A 23,459-nucleotide genomic window follows, 5' to 3' on the forward strand; every position below is an offset into this window, starting at 1 on the left:
GATGCCAACCTGAGTTAGGGACCAGAGCGTCTGTCTTAAAACAGGCAAACCAAAAGAATAAGAACACAGAAGTCACCTAGTCCAGTATGTCTGTCATGTCCTGGCCTTTCTCCCTGCCTGTCCCCACCGCCTCGCAGCAAGTCAGGACCCCATGCTGGCTTTTGTTAATCCATTTTCAGAAGGACACTTTCTGGTGTGTGGCCTCGAACTCCCAGCAGCCCTCTCACCTCAGCTCGTGAGTCGTGGGGTTACAGATATGCATCACTGTGCCTGGCTGAAGGGTACTTTTGTCACTGCTCCAGACCCCTTTATCCCGAATGTCCCCATGTGCAGCAGCCAGCCTACCCTGCGTGCACAGGATCTCCACAGCCATTCCCTGGCTTGCTCTGCACCTGCTTCCCCTTCAGGTGCTATTCCAGCACCACACCAGGGACCCTGACCTTTCCCATCCTTTAGGGGATAGCCTTAGATTTTACTTGTCACTCTTTATTTTCCTCCTGGAATTCTACTCTTCATGGTCGCTGGGCAAATGAAAGGATGGCTCTGCACTTTCTTCTTACCGTTTGGTCTTCCTCCTGTCCTGCTTCTTAGTCCAGAAAGCTTGAGCCAGACTAAGTCTGCCCTACTTGGAAAGTCCTGGGCAGCCCATGGTAGGCTCACCATTTTAATTAGTAAAACACAGACATCCTCTTACGTGGACCACCCATTGGCTAGCTTCCTGGATCTTCCTGCCTCGCCTTCCTCTTCCTTTCTTCTTTCTGCCCCTTGTCTTAGCACTCAGGCACTAAGATACAAACCCAGACCCTGCAAGTTGGTTTTTGCTTTTTCTTGTTATTTCTGATTTCTGACCCCCAATTTTTCTGGTTCATCTGTCTTTACATCTCTTCCCAGTGCAACACATCTCTAACAAGCATCCAGAAAAGAGCTTACTCACCTCTTAAAACTTTCATTGAAAGATGAGATTTCACAGGCACACCCCTTCTAAAACACATCTCTTTATTGACGCCTGGCTGCTCTTACCTCTTTTTTGACCTGTCATTTATCATCTGAAAAACGTCATTTTGAATTCAGGTTTCATTCTTCCTGTAAACCCAGGGAGATCCTAGGTGTAGACCTGGGTACCACCCTGACATTTACAGTGATGCTCTTTATCTGCTGCAGGTACTGCACCTGGACCTCTGCAGAATCCATGTTACTACAGGCCAACGTGTAGTCCAGAGAGCTATTTGTTTCAGTGCTGCAGCCAAAGCCCAGGAACTAACGCATGCTAAGCCGGGAGTGTAGTCTAAAAATGAGTGTTTGTTTCAGCTCGTTTCTCTAACTGGAGCATGAGAGATGAGTTAAACTTTTACATGTTGTGATTTTCACTTTTGATGGGTATATTCTATCACTACATCTAAGGGTTTAGTTTTATTAAATAAACTTCCAAACAGCATTTTTTTTTTTTTTTTTTTTTAGGTCTCAACATTGCATATCTCATCCAGGTTAAACCAGTTTAGGTTCTCTGGGATTAAGACAGTGTTGATCAGCTTCCTGACTCTGTTCTTCAGGGGATGTTTGCGAAATGTACAGTCAGACTGCCCATGGCTCATTATATAGTCAGACTACACAGTTCATTATACAGTCAGACTGCCCACAGGTCATTATAAAGTCAGACTGCCTATAGCTCATTAAACAGTCAGACTGCCCACAGCTCATTATACAGTCAGACTGCCCACAGCTCATTATACAGTCAGACTGCCCACAGGTCATTATACAGTCAGACTGCCCACAGGTCATTATACAGTCAGATTGCCCACAGCTCATTATACAGTCAGACTACACAGCTCATTATACAGTCAGACTACATAGCTCATTATACAGTCATACTGCACACAGCTCATTATACAGTCAGACTGCCTATAGCTCATTATACAGTAAGACTGCATAGCTCATTATATAGTCAGACTGCCTATAACTCACTATACAGTCAGACTGCCCACAGCTCAGCTTGTTATACAGTCAGACTGCCCACAGCTCATTGAAGACCTGTGTTTCAGATTTTTTTTAAGACATTGCCTGTCAGAATGCTTGCTGTTTTAGCTACCTAGGGCCTGCTTAGTCCAAAAAAGTACTTAGAATTCTACATTCTTTTAATGTAGTCTGATTCCTTTAATCCCAGTACTCACTAGGCAAAGGCAGGCAGATCTCAGTGAGTTCGAGGCCAGCCTGCTCTACAAAGTGAGTCCAGTACAGTCAGAACTTGTTACACAGAGAAATCCTGTCTCGAAAATAAAACAGCAAATAACAACAAGAAACCTGACATCTTTGGCCTTCACATGCACGAACATCACTTATATGACCCACACACATACTCTAAGAATTGCCAGTATAATATGGGTCTGTATTAATCTAACTAGGTATTTCTTGATTATAACTAAATTTCACCTTACTTTTCTACCTGTTATTCTACGTTATGCCGTTTTGGGAGAAAGACCTTTTGAGGCAGATTTCCCATAGGAGTAGATTCTCTTGCTCACCTTGAACTCCTGGTCACCCTACAATTCCTAAGCCTTGAATTACAGGCACCACCACTTCCAGATTTTCTTCCACTCCCCTTTTTAAGATACTGGGGTCAAACCCAGACTCTTGTGCATAGTGGGCAAGCACTCTGCCACTGAACCACATTCCCAACTCCCTTCTCCTTTGTGATGTGAAGAAAGATTGAACTCAGCTTTGCTAAGCAGTGATGTTTTCAATTTTGTAAGCTAGTTGTTCAGAAGTAGAAACTGTAGTTCATAGATAGATAGATAAATAGTTAGTTAGATAGATAGATAGATAGATAGATAGATAGATAGATAGATAGATAGATGGGTGATAGATGGATGACAGATAGATGATGGATGAATGATGGATGGATGGATGGATGGATGGATAGATGGATGAATGGATGGATGGATGAATGGATGGATGAATGGATGGATGGATGATGATGGATGGATAATGGATGAATAGTTGATGGATAGATAGATGGATGGCTGTGTTGAGGGCCGAAGGCTGCGCCTTACAAGATGGTGCTGGTTTCAGGTGCCATGAATCAGCTAAAGTGTGGTAAATAACCACTGGGCACATGTGCAAAGAGTGGTGCGAGCCAAGTCACCGCCCATCCCGGGGCGTCACGATCAGACCACTGGCGGGCAGCCAATCACACAGCAACACACCACCCTTGGGGGGTATAAATTAGGGTGCCTTTTCCTGCTTGGTGTCTTCCTCTTCAACATACAATAAAGGTTGTTCGCAGAAGAATCCTGTTGTTGCACACTTTTTCCTGCCGGTGGGAAGTGGGGCGCGCGACATGGCTGAATGATGGATAGTGAATGGATGGATGGTGGTGGATGGATGGTGGATGGATGGATAGTTGATGGATAGATGGATGGATGGATGATGGATGGATTGATGGATGGATGATGGATGGATGGATGGATGGTGGATGGATGATGGATGGATAAATGATGGATGGATGGATGGATGATAGATGGGTGGTGGATGGATGATGGATGGATAGATGATGGATGGATGATGGATGGATGATGGATGGATGATGGATGGATGATGGTGGATGGGTGGATGGATGATGGATGGATAGTTGATTTGATGGATAGATGGATGATGGATGGATGGATGGATGGATGGATGGATGGATGGTACATATTTGTGTTCTGTCCTGCAGTGTAGCAGAGCACCCTTATTGCTTCACTCTGCAGTCTTTGATGTCAGCATGAGCAGCTATTCTCTACCTATCTTGCCATTCACACTAATTTGTGAGATAGAGTTATCTTTATTTCCCCTTCCTGTTTTTTTGTTTGTCCTCATACTGGGTATTGAACTGAGGCCTTCATTCTCATAAGCAGGTGTTCTCTTTTTACTTTTGATTTTGAAACAGTCTCATCAAGTTGCCCAAGCTAGCTATGAGTTTGCCACTCCTTCTTCCTCAGGCTCCTAAGTAGCTAGAGTTACCAGCCTGTGCTGTCATACCTGGACCTTTGCTTTATGCTGACTTTTTTTTTTTGCAGTGGTTAGAATTATTTTAATTTCATTTTTTATTATTAACTAATTAATTAATTTACTTTCCATCCTCTTCTGCTGGTTTTTAAGGGCTGTGTTTGCTGTGGAGTATATGTTGCAGATACTCTTTCCAAGGTCCCTTTGCCTTTGAACTTTATGGTGTCTTTCACTGTGAATTTTCAAAATGTTTTTGTGCCACTTCCCGCGTCCCCTCTCCCTCCATTAGCTGGGGTCTATCACAGGCTGGCCTTGATCTCTCTAGAAGATGACTTTAAACTGCTGATCTTCCTGTCTCCACATCCCAGCCGCCCCCAAACACCTTGTCTTTGTGCTGTTTGTCTTTCTGTGATGCTTTAGCACTTCACGCACTCTGCGCGAGAGCTATACCTGCCGAGCTACATCACCAGTGGATATGTCAGAATCGCAGTTAGAAGTCTGCTTTCCTGTCCTGGCCCCCTTCACCCAACATGAATGGTGTCAAGGTGCACCATAGTGTCTCACAGGCTAGTCAATTCTGAAACAAAAAGGCATTTTCTAGACATAATAAAACCTCACTTCCCTGTCTCTCTTCCTCAGCATCGGCACTTAGATACCTCCACGAAAACAGAATCATCCACCGAGATCTGAAGCCAGAAAACATTGTCCTGCAGCAAGGAGAGAAAAGAGTGAGTGACCTTCCTGGGGCTCAGGGCTGGAGGGCCGCGTGGCTGCTCTGGCACAGAAGGCGTATGCTTTGCAAGTTGCTTGTTTCTGTATTTCCCTGAGGCACTCTGGTTCTCTTAAGAACTTTTTTTTCTTATTTCTTCCTTTTGTTCTTCTTGAAACAGCAATGCAGACTGTTCTTGCTAATAGAAGAGGCAAGCTTAGATAAATCACACTGGGGTTTTTATTTTTATTTTCTCCAGCTCTGAATGTAGTATACTGTTAACTCCTAAGTCATAGGAATCTGATGTAGGAAGTAATGTTTGTTAATCCACGTCCACCCTCAACCTAACACTTCTTGGAAACAGACATGTTTCCGTTTGACGCGTGCACCTTGTCTTTTGGTGAGCTGAAATGGGCTGATGTTGGCTGTAGCTATGGCTGAGAAGAGACATACAGAGCCGGTATCGGCCCATCCTGGGCATGGTCCAGCTTGCTCTCGCATACAAGCTATTTATAGCCTTTCTTCTTAATGGCCACCCTGCTCAAATGTGACCTTAGCCTCCCCGTGGGCATAGATGCTATAGTCTTCCCCAGCTTTGTTCAGCCGGGGGTCACCCGTCCCTCCTGATACAGCTTCCCTCACAGTTTCTAGTCTAGCCCATGATGTGGCAGGCCCGTGGCACAATCATCTTCCAGTAATTCTGGATATTACCTGAGCAGGGGCTAGCCTGGTCTCTGACATTACAAATCTAGGTTTGGTGATCCTGAGTGCTGATATGTATGTTCTTAATTTGCTTGGTGGTAGACCAAGAAAAGTATCTGCCCAACATTTTTATAGTGCCCCACATCTACCCTGCTGAGGGCACTCTCCTGTGAATGCAGTGACTCTAAGATCCTTTGGGAAGTCAGAAATGTCTGCTCCGATGGCAAACTGCCTGAACTACTGTAACTAACTCCTGCCTTCTTACAGCCTTCAGATTCCTTTTCCCCACTTTTTTCTAGTTAATACACAAAATTATTGATCTGGGATATGCCAAGGAGCTGGATCAGGGCAGTCTCTGCACTTCCTTTGTGGGGACCCTGCAATATCTGGTAAGAAATGGGACCTGAGTCTTTGCTTCTCGGTCTCACTGTTTATGTTTGGGGGTCTGTCTGTCTGTCCTTCTTACTGTGTCTCTTGCTGGCTCCATAGGTATTTAGAATTGATAATTTACTGATGAGTGTTTTCTGTCCTCTGGGAAGATTTTGTCTCTTCTGTGCTGTGAGAAGGGTTGTGCCTGTGTGCCTTTAGGAAGATCCTGGAGCTTCTCTGTGCCTCGGGGTTTTATGTGATTACCTGTAGAGGCTGAGTTCCTCAGAGGGTCTTAGGAGCCAGTGAGGAAGAGGAGGGCTGTGATTTCCCTTCTCTGTGTTATGTGGTCTGAATAATGGAGTATTATCTGAGTGATTCCTTCATCAGGAATACTGTACGGCAGAGATTGTACTCAGAGCTGGTAAGACTATGGGAAGACAATAAACATTTTCTGCTCATCAAGAGCTTAACATTTGAGAAAAAAACAAAACAGACATCTGTTACCATGATGCACAGATAATTCAAAAACACCATTGTCTCGGGTGCCACTGATTTAAAAAAAAAAAAAAAAACAAACACAGTGTCTAAGGATGTATACAAGGAGCACCTAGCTAAGTGCGGGCCCAATGAGAAAGGGTAAAGTGGGAGGCGGCCATGGAAGGAGGGAGAGGAGATGCTGGCAAAGGCATAGCACATTGGAAGATGCAGTGGGGTGGCTGGGGCTTGGAGAGTAAAGCGAGCGTCTGGAGGTGACACTGGGGAGAAAGAAGGGACAGATTATTACCCTTTAAAAAAATGGCTTTAAAGGTTTTTAACTGTGTTGCAAAGACTCTGGAATAGCACAGAAGCTTGCTTTGAAGGACGATATGGAGGGGAACCGTACTAAACAGGAAAACGACTGTAAGGAGCTTGTTGGACTCGGCACCTGCACAGCTCAAGAAGAGTAGGGAGGAAGAGAATGACCAAATTCAGGAAGTGCTTACCAGGCTTGGACATTGTGTTGCACACCTGTCATCTCAGCATTGCCTACTTGGATGGTGGGGCTAGCCTGGACTACACAGTGAGATCCTATCTTTTAAAACAAAAAAGCAATCAGGTGGGAGTAGATCACAGAAACTCTAAGGAAGACTTAGAAAGAGCTTACTTGGTGATAACGCCATCAGATTGCCATTGAAGAGCAGAATCTGCAGTCCAGTATATGAAAACAGGTTGAAGGTCTCAGGACTAAAAGAGCTTAAGCACCCTCTTTCTCAGGAAAGCAATTACGTCTTGTCTTCCTGAGTTCAGTTGTGTTTCCCATCTACCCTGCCAACTAGAGTATTTGAATCCGTTTCTCTTCCCCTGTATGGACGCAGCCTTCACAACGGTGACTGTGGTGACATTATTCAGGCCCTGTATTTATGTGACGTACTTACATACATCTTGCCAAGTACCCTCTAGGGTCCTCGATAGCTCAGCAACAATTAAGTGAGGTGACTCCATGTTCTGACACGCCGTCGCTGGCAAATCCTTGTCTGGCTCCAGGGACTTGACCTGACTAGGGGTGGCAAGGGAAAGAAGCAACGGTTGACTGACAGGCAGTGCTGGGATTGCGTGGGCTGAGCTCTCTGCTGGAGAACCGACAGCACCTCTGAAGCTCGCCGCATTGTACCAAGGCAAGGTTATCACACGGCGGAACAAGGAGGTGGGGTCGAGGTGGTGGGCTTAGGTTTAGCAAATCTTAGGAGCGGTCTCTGTGGAGAGGAGCGGTCTTCAGGCCATCAGCATTGGGGGAGGGGGCTATGATGCACCTTTTCTGCACACTGCTGACACCCGTACTTGGACCCCCTAGGAAAGCTCTGCCATCTCTGGTCTTCACTGCTGTGGAGAGGCCATCTCCCCCTGGGTCTGAGGCTGTGGCCTCTGACACGGCATAGGCTGTACACATTCACTCAGATTCCCTCCGCTTCCCACTCAAGGTGCTAAGTGAAGTTATCCACGTGTGAGAATCAGAATGTCAGCCGTGGCCATACCTAGAAGCTGAGCTAAATTTTAGTCCAAATCTCTCATGGTTTCAACTCCCTTCTGTGAGTCTTACCTGTCATATGGATCACGTATGGTCTTTTTCATGTTTGTGGTCCTTTCTGGGATGTTTCGTTCTATGTGTTTCCTTCAAGCCTTCTGAGCCCAGTTCATGTCCTGCCCTAGGCTCGTCACCCTCCAGGGCCACTCCAGCTCTCTTAACGGGGGCAGCAGTCATGCATCTTGGTTTTTTACTGCTTGACTGTAAATTTCCAATCTCACTCCATGGCTGTATGTTACTTGATTCAGGGTTACTTGGTTCAGTATATGTGCTATACATTTGGTGTGTTTAAGCTGATGCCGTTTTGTTTGCTGGACATAGCTTGTCTCTCCATCTCTCTACAACACCCATGAACTGGGTACTGCATGTAATCCTACTCCCTGAAATACCACCTCCTTTTTAAATAACGGAAACATTAAATAACTGTGAAATGCATAACTCCACAATGCTCTACGCTAAGGTGGCTCCAAGGACCCCGACTCTCAGTCCCCTGGCATTGCTTCTCATATGACTGTGAAGCACGGGGAATCTTAGTTACCCACAGCTAAGCCTGCTCAAGTTCATCTCCTCACACTTGAGTGGTCATACTGTGTGCTGGCAACGATGGCAGGAGGCTGACTGCGAGAGCTGGTGGCTCTTCCATTCAGGGAGAGGACAGCATAGGCACCCACCTGTGTGTTTCAGGCTCCAGAGCTTCTGGAGCAGCAGAAGTACACCGTGACTGTTGACTACTGGAGCTTTGGCACCCTGGCCTTTGAGTGCATCACCGGCTTCCGGCCCTTTCTCCCTAACTGGCAGCCTGTGCAGTGGTGAGTAGGTCTGGCATTGGTGGGAGGGCTATCTCAGGGCTATCTCAGGGGACAAGGGGCCCCTGGCTCCATGTCTTGTCATTCAGTCCTTTTCCAGTCCCCAAGGTTGGACTAAATGGTATGTGGCCTGTTCTCCCTTAGGACCCAGCGGTTATAGTTCAAGATTTTCAACCTTGAACAAGAGCGGTTGCTAGCTGTGAAATACATCGCCAGTCTAAGAGGGTAGACTACGGACTATGGTGTCACCCCTGCATTCACATTGAAAATGTTAGTGAACTGCTAGTAAAGAGAACAGAGGTGCACACATGGCATGTAATGAAGGAATATTTACACATGTGGTAAAACTTGTCAACAGTGAGTCTTCATGTAGAAAGTTGGTACTTAAGGTAGTTTCTAGACTAGTAATAAGGTCACATACTTTAAGCTTCAAAAGAATAAGAAAAATAGTGGAAAAGATTGTCTCATGAAAGTTTCCATACCACTTGGTCTCTCTCTCTCTAGGGACACAAGATAACCACTAGTTTGGTGCTTTATAGATGCTTGTGGCCTGCCCAGCAGGGTGCACTTGTCTGACTGTTTGGTGGCATTTTCTTTGTGCTTTTGTGGTGCCATAACTGAGCACTGTTCTGCGTGTGCCTGAAAGCATTTGACACCAGAATTCCCTTCAGAGCAATTTACTTCATGCTCTCGAATACACACACACACACACACACACACACACACACACACACACACACACCACACACACACAAACACACAAACACATGCACACACACACAAAATCTTTGCCTAGAGTCTACAAGTGCTGTGCAGATTGCCCCACGTTAATTCCGTAGTATTTTGGAAGATATAGAAATAATGAAAAGTCCAGAATTTGGTAGCATATATACTAAAAGTAGAAGCATTTTTTTAACTTAGAAAAGAATCAGCTATAACCAAATGATCTGCAAGCAATCACTGAACATTTCTGTCCATCTTCTTAAGACTAGCTCCTTATACACTCTTTGAAGTACCCTGCATTTCTGCTCATACTGAACACGCTGCGTGTCTTCCTGGGCTTTGGGAGGTCTCTGGTGTTCTACTAAGTCACTGTGGTATAGTTCATCATGGCCAGAAGACTGAGTGGTTTATAACTGTGCTTCTTAAAATAACACCACAAACAGCATCCGTGTAAAGCTGTCGTTCCAACGTGGCTATTTGTCTAGTTATTTATACACCTGTACAAACAGAATTAAGAAACTTTTTAAAGAGCTCACACATTTTAAAGGCTTTGATGTGTCTTATACTACCTGCCAGAAATGGTTGTACAAAAACATGCTTCTGCAGGAGTGCGCCAGTCCGACCTCTTCCCTGTGCCATTCTCAACAGTAATGTCTTCATTAAAGAAAAAGATAAGTATTTATTCCAAGGAAAACAATATGGTAGGAGGTGACCATAACTTATGGCGCCCCGAAGCTGGAATTACAGGCATGCTCTATCATACGCAGTTTCATTCAGTGCTGGGGATGGAACCCAGGACTTTCTTGCATGCTAAGGCAAACTATACCAACTGAGCCACATCCCCATGGAAATACTTCTAGTGAGAACTGAAGCCTGGCCTTTGAAGTCAGTTCTGGAAGAAAGGTTTGGATAGTAGCAGCAGAGGTCACTTCTGCAGTTAAACCCACACGCAGACAGTGCAGAGACAGAGGGTGTTCTCTGGAAAAGCCCACTGTCCGATGATAACCGCTTACCAACCTGGCTTACTTCATAGTCACACATTGTAATGTAACCAGAAAATAAAATAGCTTTAAATTGTTTGTAATTTACTGATTTTAGTTAAGCAAGGGATTGATTGTTTTGTTTTCAGTTCAAACATCAACTTTTCCAAACTGGGGGTTTCGTCTCTAGAATGGAGGAAGCTCTCACAAATGTCGAACTTTTCTCTGCTGACGACAATATAAGTTAGTCGGTGTAGAACTGAACACACCATAATGACGTCTCCACAGCTCATCTGTTGCTCTTGCGATCTATCCTCTAAAGCCACCGTCCTTGGCTGTGTGGAAGCCAAGTCACTGAAGCCCCATAGGAATCGTTCTGTGAACTAGTCGGGAGAAGACCTTCTCCTGGGCTTTTAATGTTTGGTGGCATTTTCATCTCTCAAATGACAAGACACGCGGTCAAGCAGTACATGCATTGCCTAATGCATCCGTCGACAGTTTCCTACTAGTGGACTGTGTTCTATAGAACCATCTTGTGTCGGTTAGAAGCCACAGGGACCCTGACCTCCATCAGTTGCTCCCCCAGCTGGGTGCCTGCAGCCTTTGCCACACACACAGCAGCTTCCATACGCCTGTCTGCCCTGCAGCTGTTCAAGGCTAAAGCATTTTGTTTTTAATTTGAATGAATCTTTTTAGGGGAAGGATGTATTTGGACTTTAGACACTAGAAATTATGCCAAATTTTGAGTCCTCTGTTCTGCCCCTCTGTAGTTTGTAACATTGGACAACATATACTCAGACTAGAAATAATTTCACCACATGGGGCCACCCTTGAAACCAAAGGAACTCTGGCAGAGTACTTAGCCATTTGTGAAGCATTATTCAAACTTAAATTGTCCTTGTTACCAAGAAAGTTAGAAACCACTTGGATCTAATTTTTTTTCCCATTCCAAAACTACTTTAAATACTTTAGGAATACTCCCGTGTTAGAAAGTATAAAAGTTTATTTATTCTAGAAAATAATTAGCCATACACTTTTAAGTAAGTACAGGCCTGCTAGGTAGATAAATGGGTAAAGGCACTTGTCCCCAAGCTTGACAACCTGAGCTCTAGCTCTGGAGCTCTAGTGGTAGAAGGAGAGAACCAGTTCCCTTAAGCTGTCCTCTGAGATGCTTGCCATGTGGCAAGTGTGCATGTGTGTGCATAAACACACACACACACACACACACACACATGCACACACACAGATAAATGGATGCCATTTTAAAATGAAATGAAGTGCATGTTTGCTTATTTGCATTTCAAATAAATGTGATGTATACACAATGACAATGGTTCAGAACCCCGATTTTATCCTCTATCCAAACATGAGATCTGGGCTGGGGAGATGGTTCAGCAGTTAGGAGCACTTGCTGCTCTTCCAGAGGAGCCCAGTTTGGTATCAGGCAGCCCACAGGAGGCGTGTATCCTCCTGCACACGTAAGTGTAACTGAAAATAACTGTTTTTAAATGGAAGGTTGTACCTGATAGCTGAAGTTAAGGGGATTAGAGAAATAGTCAAGAGTACTTGGTCGTCCATGAAGCATCGTCCAGACTGTAGTTGTCTTTGTTAGGTTGTCCACATAGAGGTGCACAGTGCTCCTGGAGAACTTAGGAGGAGAGGCCATGAGTGACCTTGCTCAAGGTTGTCCTGCAAGGTCTCATTGGGCAGCCCTGAGCATGTTTTATTTAAATGCTGAACCCAGGCCACTCATACTGGACTCGCTGGCACTGAGCTAAACCCCTAACCACAGTGCAGACCTTTCACACACACTCGCAGCATGCAGACCATTATTTTAAAATGAAGTGATGTTACAAGTATAACTGAGTGACATAAAGGACATCTTAAAATGATACCTACAGGCACTCCAAAGTCCGGCAGAAGAGCGAAGTGGACATTGTTGTTAGTGAAGACTTGAATGGAGCAGTGAAGTTTTCAAGTTCCTTACCCTTCCCCAATAATCTTAACAGGTAAGGTCATGGGGCATCTGTCTTAAAGATAGTTTCTTCTCTTTTTAGAAGTACAGGTTTGAGATAACAGCTGATACTTTTTAAAAAAAATTTTTTTTATATGTTTGATGGCCTGTGGAAGCCAGAAGAGTAGTCAGATCCCTTGGAATTAGAATTACAGATGATTGTCAACTGCCTTGTGGGTGCTGAGAACCAAACATAGTATCTTAACCACTAAGCCATCTCCAGGCCTCTGATAACTTTTGAACAGATATCAGAATACCATTCTGTGATTGAGAACTTGGCTAGTCCATCTCAACATTAGACATAGGTTGGATTCCCATATCTCATCTCCCTAGAAATCTTTTTATTTAATTGTTTGGTTGCTTGGTTGGGTAGGTGGTTGGTTAAGTGGATGGGTGGGTGGTTGGTTGGTTGGTTAGGTGGTTGGCTAGGTAGATGGGTAGGTGGTTGGCTGGTTGGCTAGGTGGTTGGTTGGTTGGGTAGGTGGTTGGTTGGTTGGGTAGGTGGTTGGTTGGTTGGGTAGGTGGTTGGTTGGTTGGGTAGGTGGTTGGTTGGTTGGGTAGGTGGTTGGTTGGTTGGGTAGGTGGTTGGTTGGTTGGTTGGTTTGTTCGTACTAAGCAAGTACTATACTAGTGAGCTACATTCTTAGCTCCTAAACTATCTCTACTAAATTCCAGAATAATTTATTTGTTTGTCCTACTGTCTTTATTGATCTTGTTCTAGCTTATTTTCTGTTGCTTTTCTATTGCTGTGATAAGCCCTGTGTGGTGGTTTGAATATGTCTGGCCCAAGGGTCACTGGGACAATTGATGCTGGTTATCTGGAGCTAAAAAATTAGTAATGGTTAAGAAGAGACCAGCATCACTCAGATAAAAACTTTTGGGAAGTGTTTTCTGAGACCACAAAGAAGCTGTGTTCCAGAGATTACCAAAGTTATCCAGCTCATGCTGCAGCTGGACTTGGTAATGTGTAATAGTCACCCAATTTGGTTTTGAAGGTATGAAAGGGTCATGGAGAACAGCTGAGGCTTGGCAGTGTGAGAGGCCAGGGAAGGCCACTGTGAAGGTGCAGCCTCAGCTGCCGTTGACAGAACTGACGGTTGACAGTGTGTGTCACTGTGGGGGGTTGGGGTTAGATACCCAGAAGAGAGTCTTCTCCTAGTTCCCTATGGAACAAGATGTAGGACTGTCAGCTTTTCCTCCAGCGCCACGCCTGCCTCATGTTTATGAGGCATTGAACTTGCTAATCTTCTCAAGGCGATTCACTGAGGCTCCCTCTTCCCAGGTGACTGAAGCTGAAGCTTCCCAGGTGATTGGCGGCTGAAGCTATGACTCTCGTGGCTCTGGTTTAAAGTCTATTCACTTGAGCATAGAGTTTGTCTCTCACACCATAGGAAGGAGGGTAGGGATTTCACCCTAACCCTCTGTGTTCCCTGTTTGAAGTTTGAATGGTTGTGGTCCTGTCTTAGAGCTAGAGCTAGAATATAAGCAATTCATTCCAGAATCAGAATTGGGTCATGAAGGAAGCTCCAGGTTGATGACTCCTTCAGTATTTGAGGACAGAAGGACTACAGCTGTGTTTTGTGACTGTGATGTGCTGTAATTGGGGAGGCAATGGAGGAAAATACATATAGAGGACATCAATGGAGAATGATTAGACAGAGTCGCATGGGGCTGGCCGTAAGTGGCCAGTGTAGGGAAAGGAGGAGGAGTCTGAACATTGGCACGTACACCCATTGGATGCTCTCACGTCAGCAGCTCAGCAGCTCGTGGTCCAGACCAGGGTTATTTAAAACTTTTCCTGAGAGCCCAGCATATTGGTGCACACCTTTAATCCCAACACTGGGGAGGAAGAGGCAAGTGAATTTCTGTGAGTTTGAGGCCAGCCTGGTCTACATAGTGAATTCGAGAACAGCCAGCAGCTAGGATCCCTTTGTACCCAAGAAATGTTTATAATACCCCAGATATGTAAATACACAAGATATATAAATCAAACATCTACTGATAATAAATCATAAAGAAATTTTTAAAAAATCCTTTATATACAGTTTTTAAAGACAAATATTAAATTAAAACATACAAATATTAAACTTATATACTAATGAGATTAATAAAATATATATACTTCATTTGCACAAAGAATTAAATCTTGGCTGAGTTTTTTTGCATTTTCTTCATATGTGTGTTTCCACATATGTACACGCAGAGACATGGTGCTGATGAAGAAACCACAGAGCCAGGCAAAGCACTCCACCCAGCTCTGGAATGCATTATCAAAGTTTTAGGGTCACTCTAAGGTCTACTGGGGTGACCCTGTCAGAAAGGAGAGGAGACAATCCTAAACTGTTAATTTGTTTGAAAATGTCTGTTTTCTCAGTTTTCTCATTTTCATTTCTGATACTTATTTGGTGCCACCCTGTGTGTTGTGTTAAGACACACTCAAGCCCGTGCTTCCTTTAAGATGTATGTTTGCATGTTCTCATGCGTGTTCCAAGTGTGTGCTCTGGAAGAGGACCTTGGCTCTCACTCCTTGGGCACTGAGTGTCTCTCACTGATCTGGAATTCAACAAGGCCAAGTTGGCTGACTCCTCAAGGATCGGCTTGTCTGATATAAGCATTTCTTATGTGCTCTCTGGCATGGAACTTAGGTTCTTGTGTGTGCACAGCAGGCACCTCACTTGAGCTGAGCTGTTAGCCGAGGCTGTGCTTTGGAATTTGCACACGAAGGCAGCCTGGTTCAGGCCTCTCTTACCTTTGCTCCCTCAGTGTCCTGGCTGAACGTCTGGAGAAGTGGCTGCAGCTGATGCTCATGTGGCAACCTCGGCAGAGAGGCACGGATCCCCAGTACGGTCCCAACGGCTGTTTCAGGGCCCTAGATGACATCTTGAACTTGAAGGTGAGAGCAAAGCCAAGGCCGTTCTGAGGCAGTAGCTGTGGTCCCAGTGGGACATAGCAGTTTTTCCAAGGAAGGAAGACATAGCAGGTTGTGGGCCACTTGGCTTTGTGACGAAATTCAGGCTCCTCTGACTCTTTGGGCTGAAAAGAGGACAGGAAAACTGAGGTGACTAACATGTTTTGACATCTCAACGATGAGGAAAAAATGGGATTTAAAATAGCCCTTCACTAGCAAATGTGGGGGTAGGGTGGGTAGTGGAGGGTCTCAGCAAATCCATGAGCCTCTTGTAAAGGATTTTGTTTCCTAGAATAATGAGATGGCTCATCAGGTAAAGACACCTGTGGCAAAGCCTGACACTGGAGTTCAACCCTACAACCTACATAATGAAAGAGAACCAACTCCTTCCAACTGTCTGATCTCCACACATGTGGTGTGGCGCGCACATGTATTCCCCTCTTCTAATATGCATGTGTCTTAATTAGGGTTTACTGTTGTGAGCAGACACCATGACCAAGGCAACTCTTATAAAGGACAACATTTAACTGGGGCTGGCTTTCAGGTTCAGAGGTTCAGTCCAGTATCATCAAGGCAAGAGCGTGGCAGTGTCATGGCAGTGTCCAGGCAGATGTGGGGCTGGGGAGCTGAGAGTTCTATATCTTCATCCAAAGGCAAACAGGAGAAGACTGGCTTCCAGGCAGCTAGGATGAGGGTCTTAAAGCCCATGCCCACAGTGACACACCCACTCCAACAAGGCCACACCTCCAAATAGTGCCACTCCCTGCACCAAGCACATTCAAACCACTACAGCATACAGACAGTGTAAGTGAATGTTAAGAAAATTTCTTTCTGTAACCTCTGGGTTGTGTTGCAGCTGGTTCATATCTTGAACATGGTCACGGGCACCATTCACACATACCCTGTGACAGAGGATGAGAGTCTGCAGAGCTTAAAATCCAGAATCCGGGAAGACACAGGAATCCTGGAGGCAGACCAGGAGCTGCTACAAGAGGCAGGGCTGGTGCTGCTTCCTGACAAGCCTGCTACTCAGTGCATCTCAGACAGCAAGGTGAGTCCTGACTGCCTGCACCCTGCCTGCCATTTCCCTCTGACCTGATGTCGTAGGGGACTATCAGCCTTCCACATCATCACTCCGATGTGGCGGTCAGTCACCGTGTACAAACTGCTTGCTGGGTCAGGAATCCCAGGCGGGTCACTAAAAGACAGGTATCATTCCACGCTCAGCCTGTCACTTCCAGACCACTAACACTTTCTCGTGCTTCCGATGCCAGAATCGTGTTCTTCTGTTCTCGTCGGCCAAAGCTATTTGCAGCTACACAGCTATGCCTGTGCCGAGCCCATCAATGTGTGACATGGTGTCTGCCCCAAAGTGCTGCTGGAGTAGCGGATGGAGGCCACACACACACAGGGGACACAGCCTTTGCACAGGGAAGTGTGAGGTGTTCAGGTCACAGGGGAAGCAAGCAGAGTAAAATAGAAAACGATGTAAGTTAGGGGCAGGAGAGAAAGCAGGCTGAGTCACTTGTGCTTCTTAGGCTAAGGTGCCGTCCTCCGAGTGCAGGCGGAGCGGCTTTAAGACCATGTAGCTGGAAAGGAATGGTGGGATCCACAGATCTCATTGCTTTCTTGTCTCTTGGCAGACAAATGAGGGCCTCACGTTGGACATGGATCTTGTTTTTCTCTTTGACACCAGTAAAATCAACTATGAGACTCAGATCACCCCCCGACCCCAACCTGAAAGTGTCAGCTGTATCCGTAAGTACACCGTGTATCAACAGCCATCAGTTGTGATACTTAGAATAAAGCTGGAGGAAAACCTGGGTTTTGATTCTGAGTATACAAAGCCTTCTTTACGTGCAGAGAACAGTCCAGGCAAGGGCACTGGTTAAGTGCCTCTCATCTCACTAGAGGAGTAGCAGCAGAGGTTGAGAAACACCACCTACCTACTTCTGTGTTTCACTTTTGAGGTTTCATTTATGTTTCAATAACTAATGTGTGTCGGAGGGCAAAGGCAGGAGAGTCAGGAGTTCAGCCACATGGGATGTTCAAGACCAGCCTGGGTTACATGAAGGTCTGTTTCAAAACAAAAATTATATTAATGCATGCACATGATACAAAAACAAAACACAAAGCCTCAAAAGATACCCAAAAAAGAATACACAATGAAAAGGAAACACTCGGGCTCTAGTCCCCAGCCTGGAGGCTTGCCTCCCACAGAACTGCTGCTCTTAAGTGCTTGGGTGTCCCCCTCAAAAAAATGACAACACCAGCGTGCACTGTTCTGTGTGTCCCTCGTCACCCAAGTTGGCCATTTCCTCTTCCTCATGTTGAAGGAAGGCCCGGTGCTCCTCTGCTTGTTTGTTTGGTGAGCATCTTACTAACCGACCCCCATTCTCAGGCAAAGATCTAATGCCTCAAAGTTCTCCAAGGCTTCTTGACTATTTAAATATCTTTAGTATTCTGGCTAATTCTGCTTGTTACTGTACTTGCCTATTTAACCTATTTATCATTGCTGGAGGTCATCTGTGCCACACTAGAGGTCAGAGGACAACTTTGGAATAAGTTCTTTCCTACTTTCATGTGGGTCCGAAGGATTGAAATCTGTTCAGGGTTTGTGTGTCAAGAGCCTCACCCACTGAGCCATCTCACCTGATGGTGTATTTTCGTATTTCATGAAAATTTTGTGGGATTCTTACTGGACTTGGCTACTTTGTGGGTTCTCTTTTCTTTGACCCTTCTTCAATTCTCTTCTCCCACCCTTCCAAGCCCCTGACACTAGGTAGGAGAGAAAAGAGCATAGAGGAACCAGAGGCAATGACATTGGCAGACTACTTCCTGGTGATTGGGGTCGATTTCCTTGAGACAAGCTTGATCTTCCCTGTCAGGATTTTTACTTTCTTCTTTTTGTCTTTTCGCACATGACAACTTGACAAAACTCAACCAACAGCAACCAACCATCAACCAGCCAATCAGCCAACAATTCCCCCCACACTGAGGCTCTAGCACTTACAATCCTCTGAAAAGTCCCCCTAATTCCAGATGTCACACACTCAGGAAAAAAAAAAACTATCTGCAGCTGGCAAAACTCACATCTCTGCTAGATCACGAGGCAAATCATAGTCAGCGGCCGTGGACAGTCTGAAGCAGCCCTTTATCCCACACGTAGGATTAAAACAAAAACACATTCTTATATTTCTATGTTAAAAAAAAAAAACCCAAATTCTCACTTTATACAACCTTAAATGTGGTGACTGAAAATATATGGGTGTGTGAGCTTGCGATTATTTCTCCAAGTGGTCCACAGCACAGGCTGGCCTTGACCTGACTATGTAACCTTAGCCTGCCTCAATCTCGAGGCAGACCTGCCTCAGCCACCCAGGTAGCGGGATTGCGGGTGGACATCACCATCAAATCAAATGGGAAGCTTTTTGTTGGCCATCCTTACTGTTAATGGAGCACTGAGATGTTTAAAATAATAACAAACCACAATATGTGTAAAATTATGTAACAATATAGCAGTTATATAATTTCTAAAAACACCAGCAGTGCTGTGGGGCAGGGTGTGGTTCCCTGTGGCCGAGTTCCTCTCTGACAATCTGTTTGTCTCCAGTTCAGGAGCCCAAGCGGAACCTCTCCTTCTTCCAGCTGAGGAAAGTGTGGGGCCAAGTCTGGCACAGCATCCAAACGCTGAAGGAGGACTGTAACCGGCTGCAGCAGGGACAGCGAGCTGCCATGTACTGTGCCCTGCTGGCTTTACCTAATGCATTTGAAATTGCTTGTTGGCCTTGACCCTAGAGAGGTGGCTGAGGCAGGCATCCAGAAGCAACTCTTAGGGGCAGGAAGAGACTCTGGTTTGGACGACAGAGAGCGGTTGGGTGGTCTGGCTGGAGAGAGGCTGGTTAAGGCCAGAGGTTAGAGAATGGAGCAGCAGTGCAGAACTTGGGTCTGGGCAGCTCAGCTGTGTGGGATTTAGAACTTGGAGAAACTTACTGAGCCTTGGGTTAACAACAGTGGTTGACTGGGACTTGCTGAGTCTCCGATTAGGACGGATGTGTTAAGCCTAGGTGTCGTATTTTACCTAATTCCAACCTTGATATAGACTTCTGTGTGTTGGCGCAGACTAGGAAGCCATCCTTACGTTTCTAGGAGGCTGTTTTGGTAACGGGTAGCTGTGAGTGATTATAGCCGAGGCTCCCTTGGCAAAGCGATTGTCACTATACAGGAAGTGTGCTTAGATGCCGAATGTGCCCCAAAGTTCCGTTTCTGTTCCTTACCATCCTTGCAGGATGAATCTCCTTCGGAACAACAGTTGCCTCTCCAAGATGAAGAATGCCATGGCCTCCATGGCCCAGCAGCTCAAGGCCAAGTTGGACTTCTTTAAAACCAGCATCCAGATTGACCTGGAAAAGTACAAAGAGCAGACGGAGTTTGGGATCAGTGAGTGTGCGCTGCCATGGGCTGGAAGCCACCTCTCCTCCCGTCTTTCTCTCTCAAGTTTCTTTGTCCCCTTATAGTTCAGTTTTTAACTTCTGTTTTAGTTCTATGATGTTTTTGGTTTTCATTTTTTTTTTCTTTCCATTTTTCTTCCAGCATCAGATAAACTGCTGCTGGCCTGGCGGGAAATGGAGCAGGCTGTGGAGCAGTGTGGGCGGGTAGGAGACTCCCCCGGGGGCTCCGAGCTTCTGTGGCTGCTGTGTCAAAACTGAACATTTCCTCAACACGTCCTCTGGCCCTACCCAGACTTCTGGACAGACACAGAGTAGTCAGCCAAGAGAGCCCTGCTGTGACCTTAGGAAAGAAGATGTGACCTTAGGAAAGAGTGTCAGGTGCCCTTATGAAAGCCAAGGCCTCCTGCTCCCGCCTCACAAAGGTTTCCTCCTAAATTTGTTGAAACATGAACTCTGTAAGGAAGAAAGGGTTTAAGCAGTATACCTGAGGTGCCATTTCAAACACCTCTTCACAAGTGAAGTTAAGTGTAGCTTGGAGCATCATGCACAGAAATGAAACCCTACCTACCAGAGCTTCTCCTGCTCCACTTCCTATGCACTGGACAAGGCCTTTTCCTCCGGGCCTCAGTGTCTAACTGTAAATGAGACCTAATAGGTAAGCGCTTACCTAAAGGTGTACAGATATGAGGTCAGCTCAAGGCTCAGTGCGTGAAGTGCTTGGTGCTGTAAGCTGGTTTGTGTCCAGACCCACATTTTTAAAAAGCTGGTAATGGCACGCATGTGTAATCTAGTGCTCCTACAGCAAGATGGGAGGCAGAGACAAGAGAGTTGCCCAGAAGCTCACAGGTCAACTACTGTGGAGTACATAGTATATCAGAACCAACAAGAAAGGCTTGCCTCAGAAACACAGAATGCGATATTTCTCCTGAAAGTGTTCCCCAGCCACCACACACGGCACAATGGTCCACAGATGGCAGTGCGCACACATGAGCTTCCGTAGACAGCACTGTAACCCACCACATGCATGTGCACAGCAACACACGGTAATGAAGACGGTTGTCCTCTATAGAGTTCCTTCTGTCTACACCCGAACAAGTGTGTGTCTTCCTCACCTTTGGACAGTCAGCTTCTGCACCTGCTTTTGGTAGACACGGTAAAAGAAGACAGAGTAATACCCATTGGGCATCTTCTCTGCCAGATACTGAGCTTACTGTATTGGTTTTAACTCTGCAGTTAAGCCCTACTGAAAGTTTGTTTCTAGAAGAGGAAACTGTGGCTCACAGTTAAGTAACTTCTGAGGGTCTCACAGCTAGAAAGTGGTAGACTTTGGAACATCTTCTTCCTGAACCCATATTTCTTCTAGCCAGTCAACTGAGGGTCTCCCCAGCCTGCCCAGCACATCTGTCCTGTCAGGATGCTCTTTGTCCGTCATTTGGCATGAACATAGCTCTTCTATCAGGAGGAAGACGTGAAGCATCTAGTAGAGCGGATGATGGCACTGCAGACAGACATTGTGGACCTACAGAGGAGCCCGATGGGTCGGAAGCAGGGGGGCACCCTGGATGACCTGTGAGTACAACCAGGGAGGAACCACAGTGTCCCCCCCAGAACATACGTCCTGCAGAGTTCCAGGAGGTTCTGTAGAGTGTATCTCCTAGTGAATCACCTTGGCGCATTCTCTAGGATAAACTGTGACAAATGGCTGTCACTCTGAGCCTTGCCACTGTGAAGTGACAAGGAAAAGTGACCTAACAAATTGTAAGAAGCTAGCCAATAACTTCTAAAGGCTGTGAAACACACACACACTCACACACACACACACACACACACACACGCACGCACGCACGCACGTGTGTACATGGAAACACATGCACACGCTCATACACGAACAGTCACACAGCTTTTCTGTGGCAGCAGATGTCCCTGCTCACCCAGCCCACCCCTCTAGGTGTGGCTCCCAGAGCAAGAAGTAGAACTGAGGGAGGAGCCTGCTGATCCGAGTTTGGCGTTGTGTCCAAGAGAGGTGAAGGCATCCAAACAGATCCATCCTGTCTGGAGACCCTAATATGTAGCCCTGTGTGCTGACAGAGGACTCCAGGCAGGTGGGTCAGCTTAAGGGCCCTGTCACCTGAAGTGATTGGTGTCCCCTGATGCTCTTACTAGATGTTCTTCTTAGGGTGAGAAATCTAAAAATAACTACTTGCTCTCTGTTGTATCTTATATATTAACCCTTTATTTCTCTTCATGTTTACATGAGACTCTTCATGTGCTCATGTGTATGTGGACATCTGTGTGCCAGTGCTCTTTATTTCAGAACAGTGCTCCACTGTACAGTACAGGCAGGCCTGGCATTTGCTAGGTAGTTAAGACTTGCGTCGAATTCACAGAAACTCTACTACCATGGCTTCCTGAGTGTTTGGACTGTCTGTCTGCAACCAAGATCAGTTAGAACCTCCTTCCGAGGCTGTTGCCAGCCCACCTGTGTTAGAGGATGAAATTGGCTCAAGTCTAGCTTTGGACTTAGGTTTTTGAGGGCAAGTATTTTCTTGGTCGGGTCTAGAAATGGTACCTTGAATCACTCTCCTAGTTAAGCAGAGGAGGAATGTAATCTTTAAGTTTGTTCTTGTTTGGGGCATTTGGGTTTTATCCCCATTGAGAACATATGACCAGTGGTCTACAGAGTAGTGATTCTGCTGTCAAGAATTAGCAGGCTGGTGTACAGATGTTCTTGCTGTGCCTTGACTACGGCCTTTTCTCTCTTCCAGAGAGGAACAAGCGAGGGAGCTCTATAGAAGACTCAGGGAGAAGCCAAGAGGTACATGCTTCTGGGCCCAGCCTCAGTTTGTCTTGTCTTTGAGACACTGGTCTCCCCTGGAGGCCAGTTGGAGGAACTGTGCCACTCTCCTCTGCAGACCAAAGGACAGAAGGTGACAGCCAGGATATGGTACGGCTGCTGCTTCAGGCAATCCAAAGCTTTGAGAAGAAAGTGCGAGTGATTTATACACAGCTCAGGTAGGTACTCCAGCTTCCCCTCCAGGGCAGGCACGGTGAAGAACAGATCATAACTGGAAGCAATGCTGTGCCAGCCCAGAGCTTTCAGGAGTGAGGATTTTTGATTCCTTACAGTAAGACCGTGGTTTGTAAGCAGAAGGCACTGGAGTTGCTGCCCAAAGTAGAAGAGGTGGTGAGATTTATGAATGAGGATGAGAAGACTGTGGTCCGGCTTCAGGAGAAGCGGCAGAAGGAGCTCTGGAACCTCCTGAAGATCGCCTGTGTGAGTGACTTATTCCGGCCTCTCAGGTCCCCTCTACACGTGCTGCCACCACCCTTCAAGAAGGCACAGGCAGGCCCTCAGCTGTGACTGCTCTGTCAGCACTGATCTGTGACATGGATTGGCAGGGAGGTGTTCTTATGCACCCGTGTGGCTACTGGAATTCCCACAAGGAGCTCCAGACAGCAGGCACTATTCTTTCAGAGCTCAGAGGCCAGAAGTTAAGAATGTAGTTGTCAGCACCCCTCTGATGGATCCAGGCAAAGCCACCCCCACCCACTGCCCTCTCCAGCTTCAGTGGCTCAGGTCTCCTCCTGCATCTGTATCTGTGTCTTCAGTTGACATCAGTGTCTTACCTGAATGTTTCTAAGACATTCAGGGCTAGAGATGCATCTGCAGAAAGATGTTTGCCCCGTGCCTAAGGCCTTGAGTTCAGACCTTAGCAGCACACATACACGTACACACACAAACACACACACACAC

The 23,459-nt window shown here is 46.1% G+C and overlaps 1 protein-coding gene across 1 annotated transcript in view; it reads left to right on the plus strand.

Moving 5' to 3' along the window:
* The window catches only part of IKBKB (inhibitor of nuclear factor kappa B kinase subunit beta), a 46,224-nt gene that overhangs the window by 17,397 nt on the left and 5,368 nt on the right, over window positions 1–23,459 (plus strand). The window contains exons 6-19 of the mRNA XM_080929109.1: window positions 4,621–4,709; window positions 5,692–5,781; window positions 8,508–8,632; window positions 12,234–12,341; window positions 15,110–15,239; window positions 16,111–16,305; window positions 16,898–17,012; window positions 18,868–18,991; window positions 19,543–19,694; window positions 19,848–19,909; window positions 21,165–21,274; window positions 22,471–22,520; window positions 22,618–22,717; window positions 22,832–22,979. Coding sequence (XP_080785235.1) covers window positions 4,621–4,709; window positions 5,692–5,781; window positions 8,508–8,632; window positions 12,234–12,341; window positions 15,110–15,239; window positions 16,111–16,305; window positions 16,898–17,012; window positions 18,868–18,991; window positions 19,543–19,694; window positions 19,848–19,909; window positions 21,165–21,274; window positions 22,471–22,520; window positions 22,618–22,717; window positions 22,832–22,979 — 1,598 coding nt within the window. The remainder of the gene's footprint in view (window positions 1–4,620; window positions 4,710–5,691; window positions 5,782–8,507; window positions 8,633–12,233; window positions 12,342–15,109; window positions 15,240–16,110; window positions 16,306–16,897; window positions 17,013–18,867; window positions 18,992–19,542; window positions 19,695–19,847; window positions 19,910–21,164; window positions 21,275–22,470; window positions 22,521–22,617; window positions 22,718–22,831; window positions 22,980–23,459) is intronic.

This window comes from Micromys minutus (assembly GCF_963924665.1).
Source record: "Micromys minutus genome assembly, chromosome: 14".
Taxonomy (NCBI): domain Eukaryota; kingdom Metazoa; phylum Chordata; class Mammalia; order Rodentia; family Muridae; genus Micromys; species Micromys minutus.